Below are 22,127 nucleotides of genomic sequence, written 5' to 3'. Positions count from 1 at the left end.
ACCATCGTAATCAGTGTCAAGGTCTAAGGGAAACGGAGCCACAGTAGGCTCTGTTCATACAGCGGTAATCTGCTTCTAATTCTATAGGAAAGAAAGGATAGGGGAGGTCACGTGATGGCGGGTTCCTGAACGGACGTCGCTTAGCTGCTCTCCCTGCTATTCCCCAGTAAATCAGCTTTAAGCCGGCTACTTGCCTCGTTTCAGACCCCAAACGACTGCCTGGAAATACGGGGAAGCTCCGTGGAGGCGTTTGGGCAGACGGTGGAGACGATACAGGTGGCCGGGCATGCCGGCAAAGACCCCGCAGGTGCAGAAGAGCCGCGGAAAACATCAAGAGCCTAAGATGGCGACTGAGAATCAGCAGGAAGAAGTCAGGCATCAAATCCGCCAGTGTTTGCATTGCAGGAGGCGGCGATCAAAGAAATCATGAAGCACATGGCGGTGGTGGTTGACGATAAGCTATTGACCCTGCATGCTTTTATAGACGAAATGAAAGAAAGTTTGGCAACACATGGCACTCACATTCAGCATACGGAGGAACGGCTTTTGAACCAGGAAGATCTGGTATCCGGTATGAACTCTCAAATATTAGCGCTAGAAAAGAAATGTAAAATCCTAGAGGACAAAGTTGAAGACCAAGAAAACCGGAGCAGGAGGAATAATATCCGCTTGGTAGGAGTGCCTGAGAGTGTGAAGGAGAAAGATCTGTGGGAGCTTGTAGAGTCGGGGCTGCCTAAAGTGTTGGGCCTGGAAGTGGAGGGGTCGAGACTGCGAGCTGAAAGGGTACACCGAGTTGGTGTACTGAAGGAACAAAATGCCAGACCGAGGCCGGTAATAGCCCGAATTTTCAATTATGCAGAGAAGGCTCAGCTCATGGTTCGATTCAGGCAACAGAGAAACTTGCTCTTTCCTGGACAGACTGAAGTAGAGGAGAGCGTGAAGCAGGCAGACTGACTAGTATCCTTTATATTTTGCCCTTTTTCTTGAGAAGAGCATCGTATGGAGTACAATAGACTTAGATCAAAAACACTTTGACGGTGGACGTATGACCTTCAGACTTGCATGGGATTTGTTACAAAGCCATGGCGCGTTAGCAGCCAGCGTGGTTGGTGAAGGGGAAGGCAACGGATAGGCGCCAGAGGATTTTCGCGCTGCAACAGAACAGTAAACCTTCTTTCTCGGGCGGAAGAGAAGAGTGGATATGAGGATACCTATCAAGGTGTAGGTGGTATATAGCACAGATATATTATTATCCTATGTTTTATATTTTACACTTTATGCTGTTCTCGGGCATGTGGGACTTTGGGTTTGGGGAGCCGTGAGCACTGGTTAAGGGAACCCTCATGTATGTATTTGGTTAGACACCCGCTTGGAGCACTGCAGTTGTTAACATGTTAATATAAGAAATTACTGAGGGGAATTGTTGTTAGGAATATGAGTATTTAGCCAAGCGGGTCTATAATTGGTTGAATATGTTCATTGAGTTAAGTAAGGGGGGGGGATAAATACATACAATTTCTTATGTTGAAGGGGGTTTCACTTGCGGAAGGAGGGATAGTGGGGGGAGTAGATTCTATGTTGGGATTGGTATTGGTAGAACTGGGTGTTCTTGGGGGACGAAGGAGGGAGGGGGGTAGGGTGGAGGGCGGAACCAGGGGGGGAGGGGGTGGATGAGGAGCCAGAGCAGATGGAGCGAATGGAGGGAGCGTGCATGGTGTTTGGACGTAGTGTGCGAAGGGAAGGAGGGGGAGGGGGGATAGAGGGGATATGAGGGGGGCGTATAGGAGAAGAGTACTAGGAATGGGATGGGAAGCAGCTTCTGGAGAGGGGAGAGACTCGTGTGTTGCACTTAAAGACTGAAGGGGATTCTTGGATGATGGAAGGAGAAGGGTGGTGAGCTGGGACACTACCCTGAAGTTGTTGATAGTCTGCAAAATATCTGACTGACTTTTGCTATATGAGTAATTTGAGATTTGAGTCATTGAATGTGGATGGGATTCACTCCCCGGTAAAACGTACTAAGATTCTGTCCTTTTGTTCCAAGATGAAAGTGGACGTGCTATTTCTCCAAGAGACACATCTCACCCAAGCGGAGCATCAAAAACTAAAGCGTGGGTGGGTGGGAGAGCTAGTTTCCTCATCTTTCAATAGTAGACAGAGGGGTGTTGTCATTTTGTTTCATAAGAAGCACCATGTGAGCATGCATAAATTGATTCAAGATCCGGAGGGCTTCTTTGTTCTATGGATGGGGAAGGTGGCGGGTCAAAGGGTTACTCTGTGCTCCATATATGCACCAAATGTATACTCTCACTCTTTTTTTTTCTCATGCCTTCTTGCACAGGGCCCACCCATTTATGGCTCAGGCCCACCCAACAGTAGCACATGTTTAGTGGTAACTGGTGGGAATCCCAGGCTCTGCCAGCTAAAGATTTCCCCCTGATGGTAACGAAAATGCTACTGTCCACAACACCGGCACCTGCACATGCTCAGTTTTCAGTGCATTCCAGCTGAGATTTTTTTTTTTTTTTTTTTTGGGGGGGGGGGGGGGGGGGAGAACACTTGGTGCCCACCCAATTCTTGCCTAGGCCCACCCAAAATCTGTTGTCTGGCTACGCCCCTGCTCCCAACTCTTTCTAATACTGCATAAGTGATGAGCCAAAAAAAGAAAAAGAAGCAAGAAAACAAATACCAAGCTATAAGTAAACAAATCAAAAATCTGAAGAGAATTGTTGGTTCGTGTAACTGATTCCTGTGTCATGTAAAGTATATTGAATTTAAGCTTGAGCATACCTATAAAGAGCAGAAGGAAAGCGAGAATGAAAACTGAAATCAGAAAAAAGAGCTACAAGGGTTAACTTTGCCAACCACTCCCCAGAAATGACGGAGTTATTTCCTATGTTTCCTGATCTAAGTCTTCTTGGGAGGTGCTCGCTGTGAGCATTGGAATGCCTGAAAAACAGAGTGCCACTTCTAATATAAAAAAAGTAAGTGGAAATGCTTAACAAGTATTTATGCAGTTGTAAGGATAATTAGTGGCTACAGAATTAATAATTAATTCTTAGAGATTATGTGAAAAGAAAAGAGGAACTCAAATACTTGCTGTAGAATTTAGACAGAAAGTGAAAGTCAAGCTATGGTTTCAGTGGTGTGCTGATAAATGTTTACCAATAGCCTCTGTCCCCGGTCCACCTCTGCGCCCCCCCCTCCCCAATTACAGAGCTGGCTATAGCCGGGGAGAGAGCCTGGGGGGGGGGGGCAATGCATTACTCCAGGAAAAAAAATTTAAATGATCCCAGGTTCCAATCTAATTCGTGTTTAATGTGGGATAAAATGTCATAAATAAGTAAATAAATATAAACTTTTAATGTTGAGCACCTGAATCTCGAGTGGACATATTGCAAACACTATAATGAAAATAAAATGATTTTTTTCTACCTTTGTTGTCTGGTGACTTTGTTTTTCTGATCATGCTGGCCCAGTATCCGATTCTGCTGCTATCTGTCCTCTTCGTTTCCAGGGCTTCCTTTCCATTTATTTCTTTACTTTCCGCCTTTCTTCTTCATTTCTTGCCCTACATCCATAAGTAAAAGCTGGGTCCTCCGCAGACTTGACTGTCCAGTGGATCCAGCTTCTGCCTATTTTCTTCATCCATGTGCAGTTTTTCTCCTCTCTTCCTTCTCCCTCATCTCATCTCCTTCCTCACTCTTCCCTTCCCTCCATCCATGTCCAGCATTTCTTCTCTCTCCCTGCCCTCTCCTCCATCCACCCATGTCCAGCAACCCTCCTCTCCCCCCCTCCAGCCACCCAGGTTGTCGTGGATTCTTCGGGGCAGGCAGGAAAGATACCGTCTTTCCTGCCTGCTGCTGGCGCTGACTCTCCCGCGGCACTACTGCATCGCTCTTCAAAATGGCCACCAAGACTTACAAGGGCGGCCTCCAAGACTTCAGCAGAAGTCTCGTGAGGCCGCCGCTGGAAGTCTTGGCGGCCATTTTTAAAGAGCGATCTGGCAGCAGGGGAGGGTCAGCACCGGCAGCAGGCAGGCAAGACTGGGGATCTTTCCTGCCTGCCCCGAAGAATGCCTTCTTCAGGTACTCGGAGGGACCCTGTAGCTCGGGGGCGAGGGGAGAGCCGCCTCGCCCTCAAGAGGGAGGGAGGGAGGAGAGCTGGCTCGCTCTCAATAACAACCGTTTCGCAAGTCGGTAAAAAATTTAACAACCGGCTCTTGATCAGCTCCTGGATTTCTGCCTGGGGTGGCTTCTGTGCTTTGCCAGTTGTGGCTGGTGGTGCCCACTTTAAAGGCATATAGGTTCGCCCTTTCCCTGCCTTACCCATTCCCCCCTCCTCCCGGAGTCCCTCTGTTGCTGCCTGCCTCCAACTTTCCTCACAGCGTTAACAAAAAAAAAAAAAAGTGCACGCTTGTATTGCGTAGCTATTCTGAAGCTTCATCCAGAGTGCAGCTTGACCGGAGCTTGTTGACTCGGTCTTCTGAGGTGAGAGTGGTGCCCAGCTCCTGCGGGGAGGTTCCCGCGCACATTGTTCTGAGCGGGGTAAGTTTTGGCGCGAAGCCGCCATTTTATTGCTATATTTCCGTCCAGTCGGGTGATGGCTGCTGAAGGAGTTAAGCGCTGCTTCCGCTGTGGTAAACGCAGGTCAGCAGCCGGGCTGTGCAGTACGTGCTCCTTAGACGCTCGCGCTAGTACGAGCATGGCGAGCAGTGATTCTTCCCGCTCGATGGAGCTGGCAGCAGGCGCCATTTTGGAAGCGCCGCATGACTCTACCCTCGCGGTTGCGGAGGAGTCTGAGTGCAGGGGGGTGCCTCGTTTCGAGGCTACTAGAGGAGCTCCAACCTCCGTTTCTCCTAATTCGGGGGCGGAGGGCCAGGGTGAGTTTTTCTCCCCTGAGTTTGTGCTACTGATGCATAAGGCCTTCATGCTGAAAAGAGCTCTGCCGCAGGTGTCTAACACTGCGCTGCATTCCGGATTCTTTCCAGGTTTGGATGGCCCAGGGATGGCTACAGAGGTTATTTCTTCCCCCAAGCGTTGGAAGCACGCTAAACATAGACAGGTAAATTCCCCGTCTGAGAGTGGCGCATCTCCCTTCCCCCCCCCCCCCCCCCCCAACCCCCCTCCCCCCCTCCCGTGGTCAGGCTGTGGGGAGTCTGAGGGATCTGGCAGGCCCTCATGGACGGATGATCCAGATGAGGGTGCCTGTTTGCCACTGGATTTGGATGATCCCAATGCAGTTCGGATTTTCCACTGCGACGAGCTGCCAGCTCTTATTGCTGACGCCTTGCAGGCCCTCTCGATTGATCCTGCCGAGGGCGATGGCTCGTCTGTTAATCCTAGGATGGCGAGTACTAAGAAGCCTACGAGGGCCTTTCCTGTGCATGACTCCATCCAGAAGCTTATATCAGCTCAATGGTCTGACCCTGATGGGCCTTTGAAAGTGGCCAGGGCTGTGGGTCAGCTTTACCCTCTGAGTGAGGATCACTTGGCCCCTTTTGGGATGCCTAAAGTGGACGCGTTGGTCACGGCTGTGACTAAAAAGACCACTCTCCCAGTAGAGGGAGGGGTTGCTTTGAAAGACACACAGAACCGGCGGCTAGAATCCGCACTGAAGCGGTCCTTTGAAATATCGGGCCTTGCCTTAAGGGCGTCTATTTGCAGTTCCTATGCAGCCCGGGCCTGTCTTTCCTGGTTACAACAAGCGGTGGATCAGCCTGTGGATGGTGCGGGGTCCCTCTCTGAGGTTGCCCTGCGGATGGAGTTGACTCTGTCATTTTTGGCTGATGCCCTTTATGATCTGGTCAGAGCTTCGGCTAAGCAGATGTCTGTGGCCGTTTCTGCCCGCCGCCTTCTTTGGCTACGGCATTGGGCGGCTGACATGGCCTCTAAGCAAAGGCTGGTGAGGTTACCCTTTCGGGGCCTCCAGTTATTTGGAGAGGAATTGGAAAAGATTGTTAAAGACCTAGGGGACTCTAAGCCCCAACAGTTTCCTGAGGATAGGCCAAGGCCTTCTTCCAAGTGTTCTGTGTTTCCCTCCTCTTCCAGACCTCGCTTCCGTGAAGCTCGCAGGTATCGCCCGGGGCGCTCTGCTGGGTTTTCTCAACGTGCCCGTTTTCAACAGAGGAAGTCCTTTCGCTCGGACAAACACTCCGCAGCAGCCGGGTCACGGCCAGGAGTTCAGGGGCGTCCTCCACAATGATGGGTCGCCGGTCCACTCCTCGATTCCTGCAGTAGGAGGACATCTTTCCCTCTTTCTAGAGGAGTGGACCAGGATTACTTCCAATCAGTGTGTCCTGTCCTGGACCTGATCAGAGAAGGTTACCGGTTGGAATTCGGTGCCCCGGTGAGAGATGTGTTTTTTGAGTCCTGATGCGGCACTGCCGTCAAACGGGCGGCGGTAGAGGAGACCTTGCAAGTCTTGCTGCACCTCGGAGCGGTGATCCCTGTGCCTCCTGCCGAACGCAGCTGCGGTCGCTACTCCATTTATTTTGTGGTGCCTCGAAAAGGTGGGTCTTTCAGACCAATCCTCGACTTACGGAGAGTCAACGAGACTCTAAAAGTGTGTCATTTTCGCATTGGAAACCCTGCGCTCCGTCATTGTGGCGGTACAGCCAGGAGAGTTTCTCACGTCTCAGGACCTAAAAGAAGCGTATTTGCACATTCCTATTTGGCCCCCACATCAGCAGTTTCTCCGGTTTGCGGTGTTGGGCCAACATTTCCAGTTTCAGGCCTTGCCTTTTGGCCTAGCCACAGCTCCCCGTACCTTTTCCAAGGTAATGGTGGTGGTAGCTGCCTTTCTCAGGAGAGAGGGTATCGGAGTTCACCCTTATCTCGACGACTGGCTCATCAGAGCGGATTCAGCAGACGAAAGTCATCTTGCCACAGCCAGAGTGGTTACAGTCCTGCAGACTCTAGGCTGGGTGGTCAATATACCCAAAAGTCACCTGACCTCCTCTCAATCTCTCGGAGTATTTGTGGGTCCAGTTTGACACGGCCTCGGGGTTTGTCTTTCTCCCCGACCACAGGCGCTACAAGCTTCAGAATCAGGTCCGTCTGCTCCTGCGGATGCCTCGCCCTCGAGCTTGGGACTTTGTCCAGCTGCTGATGACGGCCATCTTGGAGGTGGTTCCATGGGCCAGATCGCATATGAGGCCACTGCAGATTGCCCTGCTCCAACCATGGTCTCCGATTTCCCAGGAATATCAATGCAGACTAATGTGGCTCCCTGCGGCCCGGCACAGTATGGATTGGTGGCTCTCCAACAGGATGCTGCAACAAGGAATGCCACTCGCGCTTCCTTCTTGGTGCCTGGTGATAACGGATGCCAGCCTTGTGGGCTGGGGAGCGCATTACCAGGGAAGCTATGCTCAGGGTCAGTGGACACCCGTGGAAGCGGGGTGGTCCATCAATCGCTTGAAACTGAGAGCGATATTCCAGGCTCTTATGGCCTTCCACAAGACTCTGAAGGGGCTTGCTGTCCGGGTTCTGTCAGACAACACAACAGCGGTGGCCTACATAAATCGTCAGGGTGGCACTCAGTGCAGGGTCTTGGCCACGGAGGCCGCTCAGATTTGCCAGTGGGCCGAGCTCCACCTGCAGCTTCTGTCAGCAGCTCACATAGCAGGTCAGAGCAACGTGCAAGCTGATTTTCTCAGCAGGCATCAAATCGACCCGGCGGAATGGGAACTGGCAGAAGACGTGTTTCTTCAGATTTGTGCCAAATGGGGAACTCCCAGTTTGGATCTAATGGCATCAAGTGCAAACGCCAAAGTTCCTTGGATTTTCAGCAGAAGGCGAGATCCTCGCTCGGCGGGGTTGGATGCTCTGGCTCAACCCTGGCCCTTGATAGGGCTTCCTCTTGCGGATTCGTTTGCACCGAGGATTGGTGATTCTCATCGCGCCGCATTGGCCAAGGCGTCCGTGGTATGTGGACCTCCGTCGGATGCTGGTGGAGGCGCCACTTCCTTTGCCTCTAGTGCCGAACCTGTTGGTTCAGGGCCCGGTGACTCTGTAGGATCCCTGCTGCTTTGGTCTTACGGCCTGGCTCTTGAGAGGGCGCAATTGAGAGACAAGAGCTACTCTAACAAGGTCATCTCCACTCTCTTGCAGGCCCGCAAGTGGTCTACCTCCGTAGCTTATGCTCGGATCTGGCGCAAGTTTGAGGCGTGGTGTGTTTCAAAGGCGATCACACCCATGGGGCTACAGTCTCGCCGGTGCTGGACTTTTTGCAGGATGGCTTACAAAAAGGTCTGGCTTACAATTCCCTGCGGGTTCAAGTGGTAGCATTGGCATGCTTTCTAGGGAAAGTCTCGGGCTTATCCCTTGCTGCTCATCTGGACATTGCCGGTTTCTCAGAGGGGTGCTTCGGCTCCGTCCTCCTGTGTGGTTGTCTTGTCCGGCCTGGAACCTGGGGCTGGTGTTGAAGGCTCTCCAGCGTTCGCCGTTCGAGCCGCTTAAGTGAGCTTCGGAGAAGAATGTGACTCTCAAGACAGTCTTTTTGGTGGCCATGACATCGGCTAGACGCATGTCTGAGCTTCAGGCGCTGTCCTGTCGGGACCCTTTTCTACAGTTCTCAGATTTCGGAGTAATCGTACAGTGCCTTCCTTGCTGCCTAAAGTGGTTTCAGCGTTTCACCTGAACCAGCCCATTTTTCTTCCTTCCTTTTCTAGGGAAGATTTTCCGGAGTCCTTTGGGCAGTTACATCTTTTGGATGTCCGCAGGGCGCTGTTGCAGTATCTACAGATGTCAAATGACTTCAGGACTTCTGATCATCTTTTTGTATTGTTGTCAGGTCCTCGACGTGGGGATCCGGCGTCTAAGGCCACTATAGCCCGTTGGCTCAGGGAAGTAATTTTTTCTGCGTATCTGCTTTCAGGCAGGTCTCCGCCTGAAGCGTTTAAGGTGCATTCCACGAGAGCGATTTCCTCCTCGTGGGCTGAAACAGGTGCACTTTCTCTTTAAGAGATCTGTAGTGTGGCTACTTGGGCTTCTCAGCTCTCATTTGTCCGCCATTACAGGCTGGATGTTGCAGCGAAGCAGGACACGCTTTTTGGAGCTCAGGTGCTAAGTAGGGAGTGCTTTTGTACATCCCATCAGTTAATGGATTCATCTGCTGCTGATGACAAGGAAGGGAAAATTAGATTCTTACCTTGGTAATTTTCTTTCCTTTAGTCACAGCAGATGAATCCATGATCCCTCCCTGTTTGACTTTGTTTATTTTGTTCAGATCTTTCATGCAGATATTGTATCTCATCGGGAGAAGTTGAAAACCAGAATTTCTACATGCTGTTCGATTACAGGAGGTTGAGATCGTCCCTCCTTTGTGTGGTTATTGCTCCTGTTCTGGGGCGTTTGTTCGCTGTGAGGAAAGTTTATGTTATTCTACCTTTATGATTCACTCTGCTTTGGAAATTTCAAATACTGAAGGCAGAAAGGGCTAGGGTTACTGTGGTTTTTCAGTGTTCTCTATCTCCACCTGCTGGTAGGCGGATACAACCCATCAGTTAATGGATTCATCTGCTGTGACTAAAGGAAAGAAAATTACCAAGGTAAGAACCTAATTTTCCCTTATAATATGGTCAAATCAACCTCAACTGCAATAAAAAAAAAAAATCAAACATAACTGAAACTATTTTTCTTGCTTTTATTTGCCGTATCACTAGCACTGACCTTTCTCTTTACTTTAACTCTTCTGTAGATAGCTTTTGTGTCTCCTGCATTGTTTCATGTTAATGGAGAGATCAGCCACGAGCAGATACACGAACTCCTTCGTTATGCTACTTTGGGAAAACGCCACAGTGCAGCTCAGCCAAGGTACTCTGAGTTTCAGCAGTAGGAGCTGAAAAGCTGTATTCTTTTTCCAAATCCCTCTTGCAGTTATATTATTAACTTGTAAACTGGTTATGATTATATGTCAAAAGTTCACTTTTCTTCCTGATTTAGGGGCCCTTTTACTAAAGCTTAGCGTGTGCTAAATGCTGCATGTCCTATGTTATACCTATGGGCCACGTGGCATGTGCACAATGATGTCTGCTAGCGGATGCTAAGCTTTAGTAAAATGGCCCCTTAGGTTTGGTTTGAGCTTGCTATGTGCATGGCTGTTTCTTGATACATGAATTGCATGATGATAGCTGGATGAGACGGGCATAGGCAGGTTAAGGATTAAGAGTATGCCAGGAGCTCCAGAAATGTGGGTTGCCAAAAACGCAAGATGAAGTACCATTAGCAGCTGGAAAAGCTGGACAGCCTGATGGCAAATTTCTGTCTCAGTCTGCCCCTCATTTTGCCCTCAGTCTGGAGGTCAGGGATCACTTCAAGATAGTCAGTGAATCAGTGTGCCCCAGAGATACCCCTGCTGGCTGGCACAGAAACAAGATGAAGGCCGATCATTGGTCATGAGAGGTGGGTTTGTTTGTTTTGTTTGTTTGTTTGGGTTTTTTTGCACTTTTGATTGTCAGTTCGGAAGAATTTCCTCTATTTACAGTTTGTTGCCCCTATTGATTCAAAGTTTGTTACATGATTTAGGGCTTTTAAGTTGTTGATATTAAAATATGGTATTTAACCGTTTTGACCCAGCAGTTTCCTCTTCCTTTTCTTCCTTTTGGGGCTGCAGCCAGAACCTGGTGCAGTGAACCTTCATTCGCAATTGCCCAGAGATGGTTTTCTTCATTTTATGACACCTTCCTCACCGCTTCAGTATAAGCTCACTCCCTCATTGCAGTGAGAATGTCTGGCTGGGGGTCCTATATCAGGGGCCCCGAGTCCAGCCACTAGTCCCCAGGTTCTGTAAAGACCACCCAAACTTAGGCACAATCCTAAGTTGTCTGTGCAACTAAATTAGTTAATGAGCAATTAACACTCATTAATTGGCTGCTAGTAATCAATTATTGGGGTTAATTGACTCTATAAAGAACCGCTCCGAAATCTTCTTGCATGCAAGACAGAAGGGAGCATGACCATGGGCGGGTCAGGGGCATTCCAGAAAGTTCCACTCAGTGTTACTGAATTTGGGGGTTAACATGCCAGGATTTACACCAGGTTTCAATTGGTGTAAATCCGCACGCCCAAAGCAGGGCACGAGAATCCACACTAAGCGCCATTCTATAAAGAGCGCTCAGCCCGGAGCTCTCTGTTTAGAGTAGAGCTGAACATGGATTTTTCCCGGCACCTAGTTTCGGTGCCATTTACTGAATCCGGCCCTAGGTGTCTCCCTTGAGCAATGGGCAGAATTCTTCCTGCCCCTCCCTTCCAGCTTCCCTGAGAGGCTCTGTTCATTGCTACTACTGCATCCCTGGTCAACCTGTGGAATGAGCATTTATTTTAACATTTTGAGGTAGCTAGAAAGAAAGCAATAGAGCTGTGTGAATTCTAGTCCCCAACATCTAATGGTGTGTTTAATCTTTTTTATTTTTGGTTCCTTCTTTAGTTGGTGCCATCTTTATCATCAAAGACGCTTGGCAGGCGTTGTGGTTCTTATTCTGCAGGACACAAGTCGGCTTCACTTTTCCAGGTTCTTTCTACAGCTCACTCACCTCAGGAAAATCTTCAGACATGTAAGCACAGAACCAATGCCTGGGTTTCCTGCGGCTTTCAATTGTTGACGTGAAACAACTTGTGGACCCTCCTAGTATTTTTTTATTTTTTTTTTTATTTTTATTTATTACATTTGTACCCTGCGCTTTTCCCACTCATGGCAGGCTCAATGCGGCTTACATATTTTATACAGGTACTTATTTGTACCTGGGGCAATGGAGGGTTAAGTGACTTGCCCAGAGTCACAAGGAGCTGCCTGTGCCTGAAGTGGGAATCGAACCCAGTTCCCCAGGACCAAAGTCCACCACACTAACCACTAGGTGACTCCTCCACTAGCAACATTCCATGTAGAAGCCTGCCCTTGCAGCCACGCAGGCTTCTGTTTCTGTGAGTCTGACATCCTGCACGTATGGGCAGGACGTCAGACTCACAGAAACAAAGCCTGCTCGGCTGTAAGGGCAGGCTTCTACATGGAACTAGCCGTTATGCCCGTTAAAACGGGCGAGATTTCCAGCTACCCTCCTCGCCAGGTCGCCGCTGCCCCTCCACCCGACCCGGGCTCTCTCTTCGCGATTCAACTTACAGCGCCGAAACCACAGCAGGCAGATCAGCTGAGCTGCCGTCGGCCTTCTCTGCCTGTGTCCCACCCTCGTGTGACGTAACGTTGGCAAGGGCGGGACAGAGGCAGGGAAGGCAGGCCGACGGCAGCTCAGCTGACCTGCCTGCTGCGGTTTCGGCGCTGTAAGTTGAATTGCGAAGAGAAGGTCCGGGCCGGGTGGAGGGGGGGCGGCGGTGGTGATTCCAGGTGGGGGGGGAGCGGTAGCGACCTCGGCAGTTCCCTCCCTCCCCTTCGCGCACTTTCCCTCTCTGGCCTGCCCCCGTCATCACGTATTGACGCGGGGGCGGGACAGAGAAGGAAAGTCTCTACTGCGCATTTGCGGGTGAGTACGGTCACTCGCAATATTCCATGTAGAATCTCAAATAGTAGCAACAGAATCTCAATAGTAGCAACATTCCATCTAGAATCTCCAATAGTAGCAACATTCCATGTAGAATGTGAAATAGGGAAAGGGAACTGGGACTTGATATGCTGCCTTTCTGTGGGGTTTACATATTATATACAGGTACTTATTTGTACCTGGGGCAATGGAGGGTTAAGAGACTTGCCCAGAGTCACAAGGAGCTGCCTGTGCCTGCAATGGGAATCGAACCCAGTTCCCCAGGACCAAAGTCCACCACTCTAACCACTAGGCCACTCCTCCACATTTAGCTTATCACCCCACTTAACTTTTGAGCTCAAAGATCATTTTTGTTGACCACTGACTTTTCCTGGGCTTTATTTTGGAGGTTGATTTTAGTTTCAGTGCTGTTTATTTTGCAGTATTAACTTATGGTTCCTAAAGCCATTTGCTAGCCATGTGCTTTGCAGTACTGTAATAAATTCAGGCTGGAAACTTTTATTTATGTGAATGCATCAGGGCCCCCAGGTTTATGTCCTGTTTTCTTGCACAGAGCTTTGTTTTATTCGTCTTGTTAACCTGGCCTGCTTTGCCCATAATGCTCTGAATAATTCATTGACAGAGATTTGGTTTACCCCATCCACCGTCTAATTTTGTCAGCGCAGTGCTTGGACTGCAGCCAAATCCTACCACGCAGACCGGAGAGGAGGCTTGTGCAGAACCGTCACACCTCTGCAGGCAAGGTACCCTGCCCCATTCAGATTTCTGTTTAAGCAAGTTGCGTTCAGAACTTTCTCCTTTTTGGTTTTTAGTTGTGGAAGATAACTTTGTAATTGTTTTTAGGTTCGTCTGTTCCCAATGATCTTGAGACTTTAGACTCCAGCGCGGATGTGAAGCATTTACCTGATGGAGAATCTAGAAGTGAAAATCACGGTCTCACCAAATACCTTCTGTCAGAGGAGAAGATGAGGGAGGGGCGATACCCCGTCCTAGGTCAGGTCATAATGTTGACTTTGCAAGATGTATATGGAGCTGTTCTCGGGCAGTGTTGTAAGATTCCCGTGACTTAGCAGTTCAAACCGTTTCTGCTTTTACTGTGAGCTTAATTGAACAAATTTATTTGCTGAAGTGTAGCAAAGGGCTTTGTAGCTGCAGAGATTTGATATTTTAAAAGTCCTCATCAAAACTGCAGTGTGGGATTTTTTGATTCTTCAATGGTATTGCAGAAAGCACTGCCTCAATTTACCCTAAGTCCTGAATTCGAAATAGGCTTAATGCTGTTAAGACTCATGAAGGGCGGTTCTGCAACTAGGTGCCTGTAAGTCTGTGTCCCTTTACGCTCGTGCGTGCACAAAAAAAGTAGTACTTACATATGTTAGTATCCTAAACACTATTTGATAAGAGCACACAAGTGCTAGAGGGCTAGATTTTGTAAATGGCACTGAAATGATATTCACTAAGCTAGTATTCTGTAAAAGGTGACTGCGTTGAACAATCTTTACAGAATACTAGCTTAGAATGCATTTTGCGCTTAACCTTGGGTGTGAACAGTTATGCTTGCCAAATACTGATGTAAATGCTTGTGCCCGGTTAAAGGCAGTTAAGTATGCAAATGTCGCCTAATTCTGGGAATGCTCATGCTCCTTCCAAGACCACGCCCCCTTTTGGAGTTACAGGCTATGAAATTTAGGTGTGAATGATATAGAATAGGGCAGGTGTCTTGAAATCCAGTCCTCGAGGTCCACAGCCCAGCCTGGTTTTCAGGATTTCCACAAGAAATATGTACGAGTTCAGTTTTCATGCACTGGAAGCGGTGAATGCAAGTAGTTCTCATACATATTCATTGTAGAAATTCTGAAAACTGGACTGGATTTGAGGAGCCCTGGAATAGGGTTTAGGGCAGATCCACGCGTAACTCCTAATTACTGCCAATTAAGTGCCCGTTAATGCCAATTGATTAGCACCTAATGAGTTAATTAGTCTGTGTACCCAAAATTGCATGCCCAACTTTGGGTGACCTATTAGAATCCAAGGGATAGTGTGCGAGGTGTGGGGCATACCGGAGGGGTATGGGTGGAGCTCCCAGTTACTACTACTTATCATTTCTTATAGCACTACTAAACGTACGCAGCGCTGTACACTTGAACATGAAGAGACAGTTCCTGCTCGACAGAGTTTACAATCTAATTAGGACAGACAAAGGTAACTTGCAGAATACTGTAAGTTATGTGTGCCTTTTCTGCATTTGGACTCTCGCAGTTATGCCAGGCCTATGACTGGTGTAACTATGGGCACCTAAACGTAAGGCACTCCAAGAGCAGGTTACATTAGCATTCTATAATGGAATCTGGGTACCCAAATGCCCTTATAAGGTAGACTTTTTACCACGTGGCATCAGGGTGCCTACAATGAGGTGCCCATGTATAGCACTGCCACCTTAACCCTTGACCCTGGAAAAGTTAACTGTCTGAGATTCTGCACACCAGATTTGTCCTTTCCATGGTGTTTGAACATCTACATGCTTTTACTTTTCAGGATTGCCAGACTCTCAGAGTTTTGTACACACAGGATGCAGTGGGAAAGTGACAGACAGCAGTCCCCTCTTTGGGCTGGATTGTGAAATGGTAAAAAAATGCTTTCAGTTGTTGTAAAATATGAAAGTAGCATTTACTGTACCACCACTGTTTAAACAATACATTTCTGTGGCATACTTTTGCACTGTGATGGTACCATAGTTCAGGCTGTCACTGTGGCACAGGAAGTTTGAGGGCTGGAAGAGTCCGACCACAACTGCAGCAATCACTGTCTCGAGAATGGCAGCGAGATTTACTCGGGAACTGGGCTGCTTCTAGCCCTCAACTGGTGTCGCTTGGATGCCGTGGGGAATAGGGAGGGTTTATATTGGGAGAAACCTAATAGAATAAAAGAAATTACCAGCCATAGAAGAACACTTTCTAGTGCTAAAAGTATTTTAAGTACCTGTGGCTGAGTGAAGTAGGTATGTACTGTATTTATCAGGGCTGTGGAGTCAGAGTTGGAGTCAGTCGAAGCAATTTTAGGTGGAGTTGGTAAAAATATAAGTGAAAAAACATTGTAATATACGGTAAATTTATCATTATGTATACATATCTTTGTTCTGGGTGTAAAGTTTTATTTACTAGTACTTTAGATCCAGAACAAAAAAAATTTAAAGCCTATATCCGCCAGAGTCGAAGGTTTTGTGTACCGATTCCACAGCCCTGGTATTTGTAGCAAATCTCTTTGGGGTTTACAAAGAAGTCTTTTTTTATTATTCCTTTTTTATTTATTGTGGCAGTGCCTGACAAAGCACGGAAAGGAACTCGTACGCGTCTCGTTAGTAGATGCCAGTGGCCAGTGTGTTATGGACGAACTTGTAAAACCACATAATCCGGTGCTAAACTACCTCACCAGGTGTGTATTAAGAAACTTCTTCATGAATTCTTAGAATGTGTGTCGGATAAAATGGTACCAAGTGATTTGCCTGTGCAAAAGTAGTACATTTAATAGGCAGATGTAGGTTGAATAAGAAAGGGTTCCTGTGATTTGATTCTCTCCTCCACTGATTTCAATACATTAATGTATTGCTGTTAGATTCACTGAAAATTGAGTGGTTGTTCTTTTTCAGAGAAACAGATAAAATGACGGCAGATAAAAACCATAAGGCCTACTTAATCTGCCCATCTAGACCCAACTCTGCAGTCCATTCCTCTGCCTCAGAAGTCCTTTATGCTTGTCCCATGTCTTTTTGAAGTCCGATACCATCCTTTTCTCCACTATTACATTCATTCACCACTCTTTCAAAAAAAGAAATATTACCTTAGAGTATTCCTATCCCGTTTCACCTTCATCTTCACCTCTTCTCAACCAGTATGTTGTCCAAGTCAACAATGAGGCTGTCTCTTCTCTACTCTGGATACTCATGCTTCTCCCATTCCTCGTTCTGAAAGGCGCTGTAGAAATGATAAGTAGTAGTAGTGTGTGTTTATACCACAGACATGTTTAATCTCCCCTCTCCCACCTTTCTTCCAGAGTAAACGTACTGAGATCTTTAAGGGCCGGATTCAGTAAATTGCGCCCAGAGTTAGGAGCCAGTAAGATCTGTGCTAAGTGCCAATTCTGTAAAGGTCGCTTAGCGCCGAGCAACCTTTATAGAGTGGCACTTAGAGGGGATTCCTGTGCCCAACTTTGGGTGCGAGGACTTAGACCTGTGAAACCTGGTGTAAATCCTCGCACCCAACTGATAACAGTTGGGCACACTAATCGAAGTATTATGTAATATCATGCCTAATTTCTGGGAACGCCCCTGTCCTACCCATGCTCCTCCCATGCCCTCTTTTGAGTTGCACGCTATAAAATTTGGGCGTGGATATTATAGAATAGCAACTAGGCCAGATGTATACGCAAATCCAAATTGACGCCAGTTAACTCCAGTTATTGATTTTAACATCTCGTTAATTTGTGCGCACATCTGTCCTGTGCACCCAACTTTGGGTGACTTGTATAGACTCTAGGGATAAGTTTATCCCCATTTGAGTCGCCACCCCCTGGAATGACTCCATGCTGGTCATGTTCTTTTGAAGTTGCAATCTCCAAAATTGTAGAAGGTCTTACCAGAGACTTTCACAGAGTTAGTATCACTTCCTCTTTTTCCTGCTGGTCATGACCTCTCCTTGTGCACCCAAGAATTCTTCTGGCTTTTGCTATCGCCTTTTCTACCTGTTTGGCCACCTCAAGGTCATCAGATTTCATTCACCCTCAAGTCCTGCTCTTTTGTGCCCAGAAGTACTTTACCCCCCCCCCCCCCCCATACTATACCACTCCATTGGATTTCTGCAGCCCAAATGCATGATTCTGCTTTCTTTAGCATTAAATCTTAGCTGCCAAACTCCACACCATTCTTCAAGCTTCTCTAGATCCCACCTCATGTTAGACGCACCTTCTGTGGTGTCATCTGTTGATGGTGGTCAGGAGTACAGCTAATTCGATTAGCAGAGATCTGTTCTGACCAGCTGCAGCCTTGCTAGGGTCTAATTATTCAGTAATTGAAAGGGACTGCAGCAGGAGTAAGAAACAGTATCAATTCATTCTTGAAAGCTGCTGCAGTACATCTCTTTCTTGGCCTGAGCGCATTCCTAGCGCCAAAGTTGGTCTCTTGTCAATGCCCCAGATCTATAGTTCAGAACCCCTGAAATCAGCCTGGGATTTCAATACTATAATCTTTTACTGTTAACAGCAGTGGTGTTTCTACCCTTTCGATGAAGTTAGCCACCCTGTTTTGTGTTAAACTCAATAATCTGCTTTAGATTAACGTATCAAAGTAGAATACAAGCAAGTAAATACAAATAATTTTAATGGTTTATTGTTTTATGAGTTTAACAGTTCCATTTGAGATTCTAGTTTATAAACGCCTAACCAGCTTGCACAAATATCCAGATATTCAGTAAATTCCTAAAAGTCACATACTGAGCTTCTAACTGGCACCGAGTCCTGCAGATTACAGTCAACATAAGGAAAAGCAGAGTGCCGAGTTAACTGTAGTCCAGTTGTACTCAACCCATTCCTCAAAATATACCCAGCCAGTCTGGTTTTCAGGGTATCCACAGTGAATATGCATGCATTTCCTTTATTATTCGTAAATCTCTGTCATGCATATCCATTGTGGATATCCTGAAAACCAGGGCAGGCTGTATCCTGGGTTGAGAACCTCTGCTCTAGTCTATGGAGGAGGAGCCTAGAGCAAGCCTCGCTGCCAAGGCTGAAGTGATGTTGGAGTAATGCTCTAGTAAGCCCATTAGATATTTTGGCCAACTTACTCCAAAGCGATACGTAATACTGTAGGTATAATCCATTTGGAATAAGCAGCCAGTGAAATTTCAGAAGAATTGGTGTAATGGGTCTACTCACTTCTGACCATATAATTATCCTCAGTGCTGTTTTCTGACTTTCTACTGTGCAGTTTCTCAGGAATCACTAAGGAGATTCTTCAGCCAATAAAAACCAGACTTAAAGATGTCCAGGACAGACTAAAACATCTTCTCCCCTTGGATGCAGTGCTAGTGGGCCACTCTATAAACAACGATCTCCAGGCTCTGCAGGTAACGCTTATTACCAAATAATGACTGGAAAGAAATCAAGTGGATGTATGTTACACACACATACACACGTGTTCAGTTGAATTCTCGTACTTTTTGATGTGCAGTTTTTACCCACAGCATCCAGTGTTGTTTTTTTTTTAATGTGGTTGTGTGCAGGTCTCCTTCCAGGAGTGCATGATCGCCTCCTGAGTTTGTAAGGAATATCACCACTATCCTCTGGTAGCAGAGATTATTTGCAGTTGGGGCTGGATTTACTGGTTTGTGTTACTGTGTTAGCATGCACTGGTGCTATCAATACACATTATTAATAAAACAGGAACTTCAGTAAATAATGTGTAGTAATGCCTTTTAGTAAATCCAGGTCTTAATCCAGTGATTCCCAAACCTGTCCTGGGTGGGGGGGGGGGGGAGGGAACCCCAGCCAGTCAGTCAGTCAGATTGTCAAGATATCCACAATGAATATGCATGAGATTGATTTGTATACACTGACTCCTATGTATACAAATATATGAATATTCTTTGTAGGTATCCTGAAAACCTGACTGGCTGGGGTTCCCCCAGGACAGGTTTGGGAATCACTTCCTTAACCTGTAGCATGAACATTGTGAATATATAGGTGCTGATTTTCAAAGCACATAGACTTACAAAGTTTGATTGGTTACTTTGTAAGTGTATGTGCTTTTGAAAATGAGCCTCTTAGTGACTAACTGTGTATCTACTGACTTAGTTCCGCACAAAATAGCCTGTTTCCTTAGGGAACAACTGTGGTGGTAATTTTATTTTTTGGGCATTTTAGTTTTTCTCCTGCTCTGTTTGAGCTTTTAGCTCGATCAGGACTGACCCCCCCCCCCCCCCCCCCCCCCCCGCTGGAGCTGCACTGCCCTGAAAAACCCAAACACAGTACCCGTTGAGAATGTAAATATGAAAAGAAAAAAAAAGTCCAAAAAACTGATTCCTTGACTAAATCCCCAGGATGTAATTTTTGACCAAAACTAATACAGTACTGTGTTCTGGCTTAACATATCTCTTATTTATCACGAGATTTTGTGTTTTGGACTTTTGCTACAGGCTTGAAAATACGTCCAAATGTTAAATGGCTTCCGTATTAAGAAATACACAGTTAACTACAGGACAGCTGGCAAATTAGCTTAGTTTTGAGTTACTGTGTTCTGGCTTTCCAGGGCAGTGCAGTGGCCCTTCATGCTTGACTACATTTTTTTCTCCTATTTGACCCTATAGTCACGACTGAGAGGCCACCAACCGCAGTTCCTGCCAGTGCTCTCTTAACCAGCCATTAGTTGTTACCATTGTGTGAGGGCTGGATCGTCCAGCTGGGTGTCATAAAGGTTGCAGCATCGTCAGCCCTGGCTGACGCATATAACCCAAGTTCAAGGATCATCCTAGGGCTAAATTGCTTCCCTCAGATGATATAGGATTGAAATGTTGTTTCTGGTTTTCCTCCTTCAGATGATACATCCCAATGTCATTGACACGTCCTTGCTTTTCACTGGCACAGATGGTCGGAAATTCAAGCTGAAGTTCTTAGCAGAAGCTTTTCTAAGGTTTGTTTTCTCTTGTGTTTCTAAAAGTGATGATTTCATTATTGCAGATATAATCTGCTGATATTAGAGTGAATAAAGTAATGTAGCATAATCCAAAGGCATTTTACAGTTCTGGACTGTTTGGTACACAGATGCTATTTTGTCATCTTATATATGTTATATTATTTCATAGTTCAGCATTTTTATATAAGGACAGTCACTGTAAAATATAATGTGTAATTTGTCAATTTAGATTATTAATGCTGCCTCGCGATATAGTGGGATGTGTTCCAAATTTGCTAGTAACAGTAACCAAAATTCTGTGTAAAGAGGACACCAGCAAGTACTAAAACTTCATGTGCTATCTGCCATCATGGTCTATTTTATTTCCATGGGCTGATGTGGCAGATAGCACATGTTAATGTCATTAGCACACAATAAGCTATAGTAAATATTGCCCTTAGTTATAACCGAACCTTAATTATAGCTTTATGTACCTTCCCTGTAATGTGCTTTAGGAAAGAGATCCAGCGTGATGATAGGCTGGGTCATGATTCAAGAGAAGATGCCAGAGCAGCACTTGAATTAGTTCAATATCTTATTCTCCAAGAACCCAGGAAGGTCTGTGATGTTGAATTTTACTAACGTCCTCTTGGGTTATTTTTTCTTTTGCATGTTTTCGGGGAAATAGTTGGCATAAGGGTGAGACTCAGCATAGTCCTGGGCCTGTATATATAATTATTTAGGTTTCTAGCCACTTTTCCTTATTATCCTCACCAGACCAATCCAGAACCAGTAATTCTGGTCTGGTGTGGCTATCTTCTGGGCCATTTGGAGAACTAGTGATCAGTAGAGCTTGGAGGGCAAAGATGAATCCAGGGTCTGGTGAAGGTGCCACAAACTGAGATACTTGGAGAGGTCTGGGTCATTCCCTTCCTCTCACCCTTCTGTCTCCCACCTTGGCTCTCACTCTGTATCTCTATCCAGGGTGTGTAGGAAAGGAGTCATCCAGATTCGTCTTGAGTATCCTTACTTGTGTACCTTCACCTCCAAGATCTACCCAGGAGATAGCCACATTAAACTAGAACCACTTGCTCTGGACTAGCTTTGTAAGACTTGAGGAAGGAAAATTAGCAGGCAAGACCAAATTTTTCTCATCCAAATAATGCTTAAGGTGGCTACCTCGTTTTTAGTAATTCAGATGCAATAAATCCCAGCAGTAAAAATGGGTACCCGATGCAATGGGAGATAAGTGATTTACTGAAGGTCAGAAAGAATGTCAGTGGGATTTGAACCCTGATTTCCCTAGTTCAGTCTGCTGTTGTAATCATTAGGCCACTTACATCTATCTGCCTGTGTTAGCCTTTTGTGCAGTCACCAGATGCTGCTGTTTAGGTATTCCACTAAAGGATGTAGAAGTTGTGCATGTTTTTTTTTTTCATGTCTGAAAAGTGTCTAGATTACTTATTTATATTGGAACAAAGATTGTGACAAAGCCCTATAGGGCCCCTCTAAGCTGCCCGCCTTCCCTTTTGCTTGTGTTTTAAAGTACTCTCTATTTAGCTGACTTACTACCCAAATTTTGTTTCTTATATGTTGAACTGAATCTATCCAATATGTTGATGTGCCATCTCAAGAATAATGCGTCTGGAAATAGCACACAAGCCCATCTTCAGCTGTCACGCACACCCTGCGATGCGCTCACTCAAGCATTAAATGAGCCTCCCAATGGGACTTCGTTGACTCATCCAGGGTAATACTGGTTCTTTCAGTACTAATGTTTCATGATAATGCAGGCCTACTAAAAAGCAGCAGATTTCCGTGCCCTTAAGTTAGCAATCCGCTGCTCACCAATTGGTTATGGGAAGTAGAACCTTGTACTCTTTAAGCATAGAACACAGGGAAGTTAAGGAACTTGTTCCTGTGTACACAGTGTGTGGGGTCTTCAGGTTCACAGGTCTGATCTCTGAACCA

At 46.6% G+C, this 22,127-nt stretch overlaps 1 protein-coding gene across 3 annotated transcripts in view; it reads left to right on the top strand.

Annotated features, from left to right (window-relative positions):
• Positions 1-22,127, top strand: part of REXO5 (RNA exonuclease 5) — a 55,797-nt gene that overhangs the window by 8,916 nt on the left and 24,754 nt on the right. For 2 of the 3 annotated variants that reach the window (XM_030212798.1, XM_030212799.1), the window contains exons 3-12: positions 9,703-9,818; positions 11,431-11,557; positions 13,119-13,239; positions 13,340-13,489; positions 15,032-15,120; positions 15,813-15,928; positions 18,474-18,612; positions 20,080-20,174; positions 20,672-20,774; positions 21,746-21,906. In XM_030212798.1, the coding sequence (XP_030068658.1) occupies positions 9,703-9,818; positions 11,431-11,557; positions 13,119-13,239; positions 13,340-13,489; positions 15,032-15,120; positions 15,813-15,928; positions 18,474-18,612; positions 20,080-20,174; positions 20,672-20,774; positions 21,746-21,906 (1,217 nt within the window). The remainder of the gene's footprint in view (positions 1-9,702; positions 9,819-11,430; positions 11,558-13,118; positions 13,240-13,339; positions 13,490-15,031; positions 15,121-15,812; positions 15,929-18,473; positions 18,613-20,079; positions 20,175-20,671; positions 20,775-21,745; positions 21,907-22,127) is intronic. The other variant, XM_030212801.1, reaches the window with a different exon arrangement.

This window comes from Microcaecilia unicolor, chromosome 8 (assembly GCF_901765095.1).
Source record: "Microcaecilia unicolor chromosome 8, aMicUni1.1, whole genome shotgun sequence".
Classification (NCBI taxonomy): domain Eukaryota; kingdom Metazoa; phylum Chordata; class Amphibia; order Gymnophiona; family Siphonopidae; genus Microcaecilia; species Microcaecilia unicolor.
Note: the sequence above shows the minus strand (reverse complement) of the source record. Positions and strands in the feature narration are given on the sequence as shown.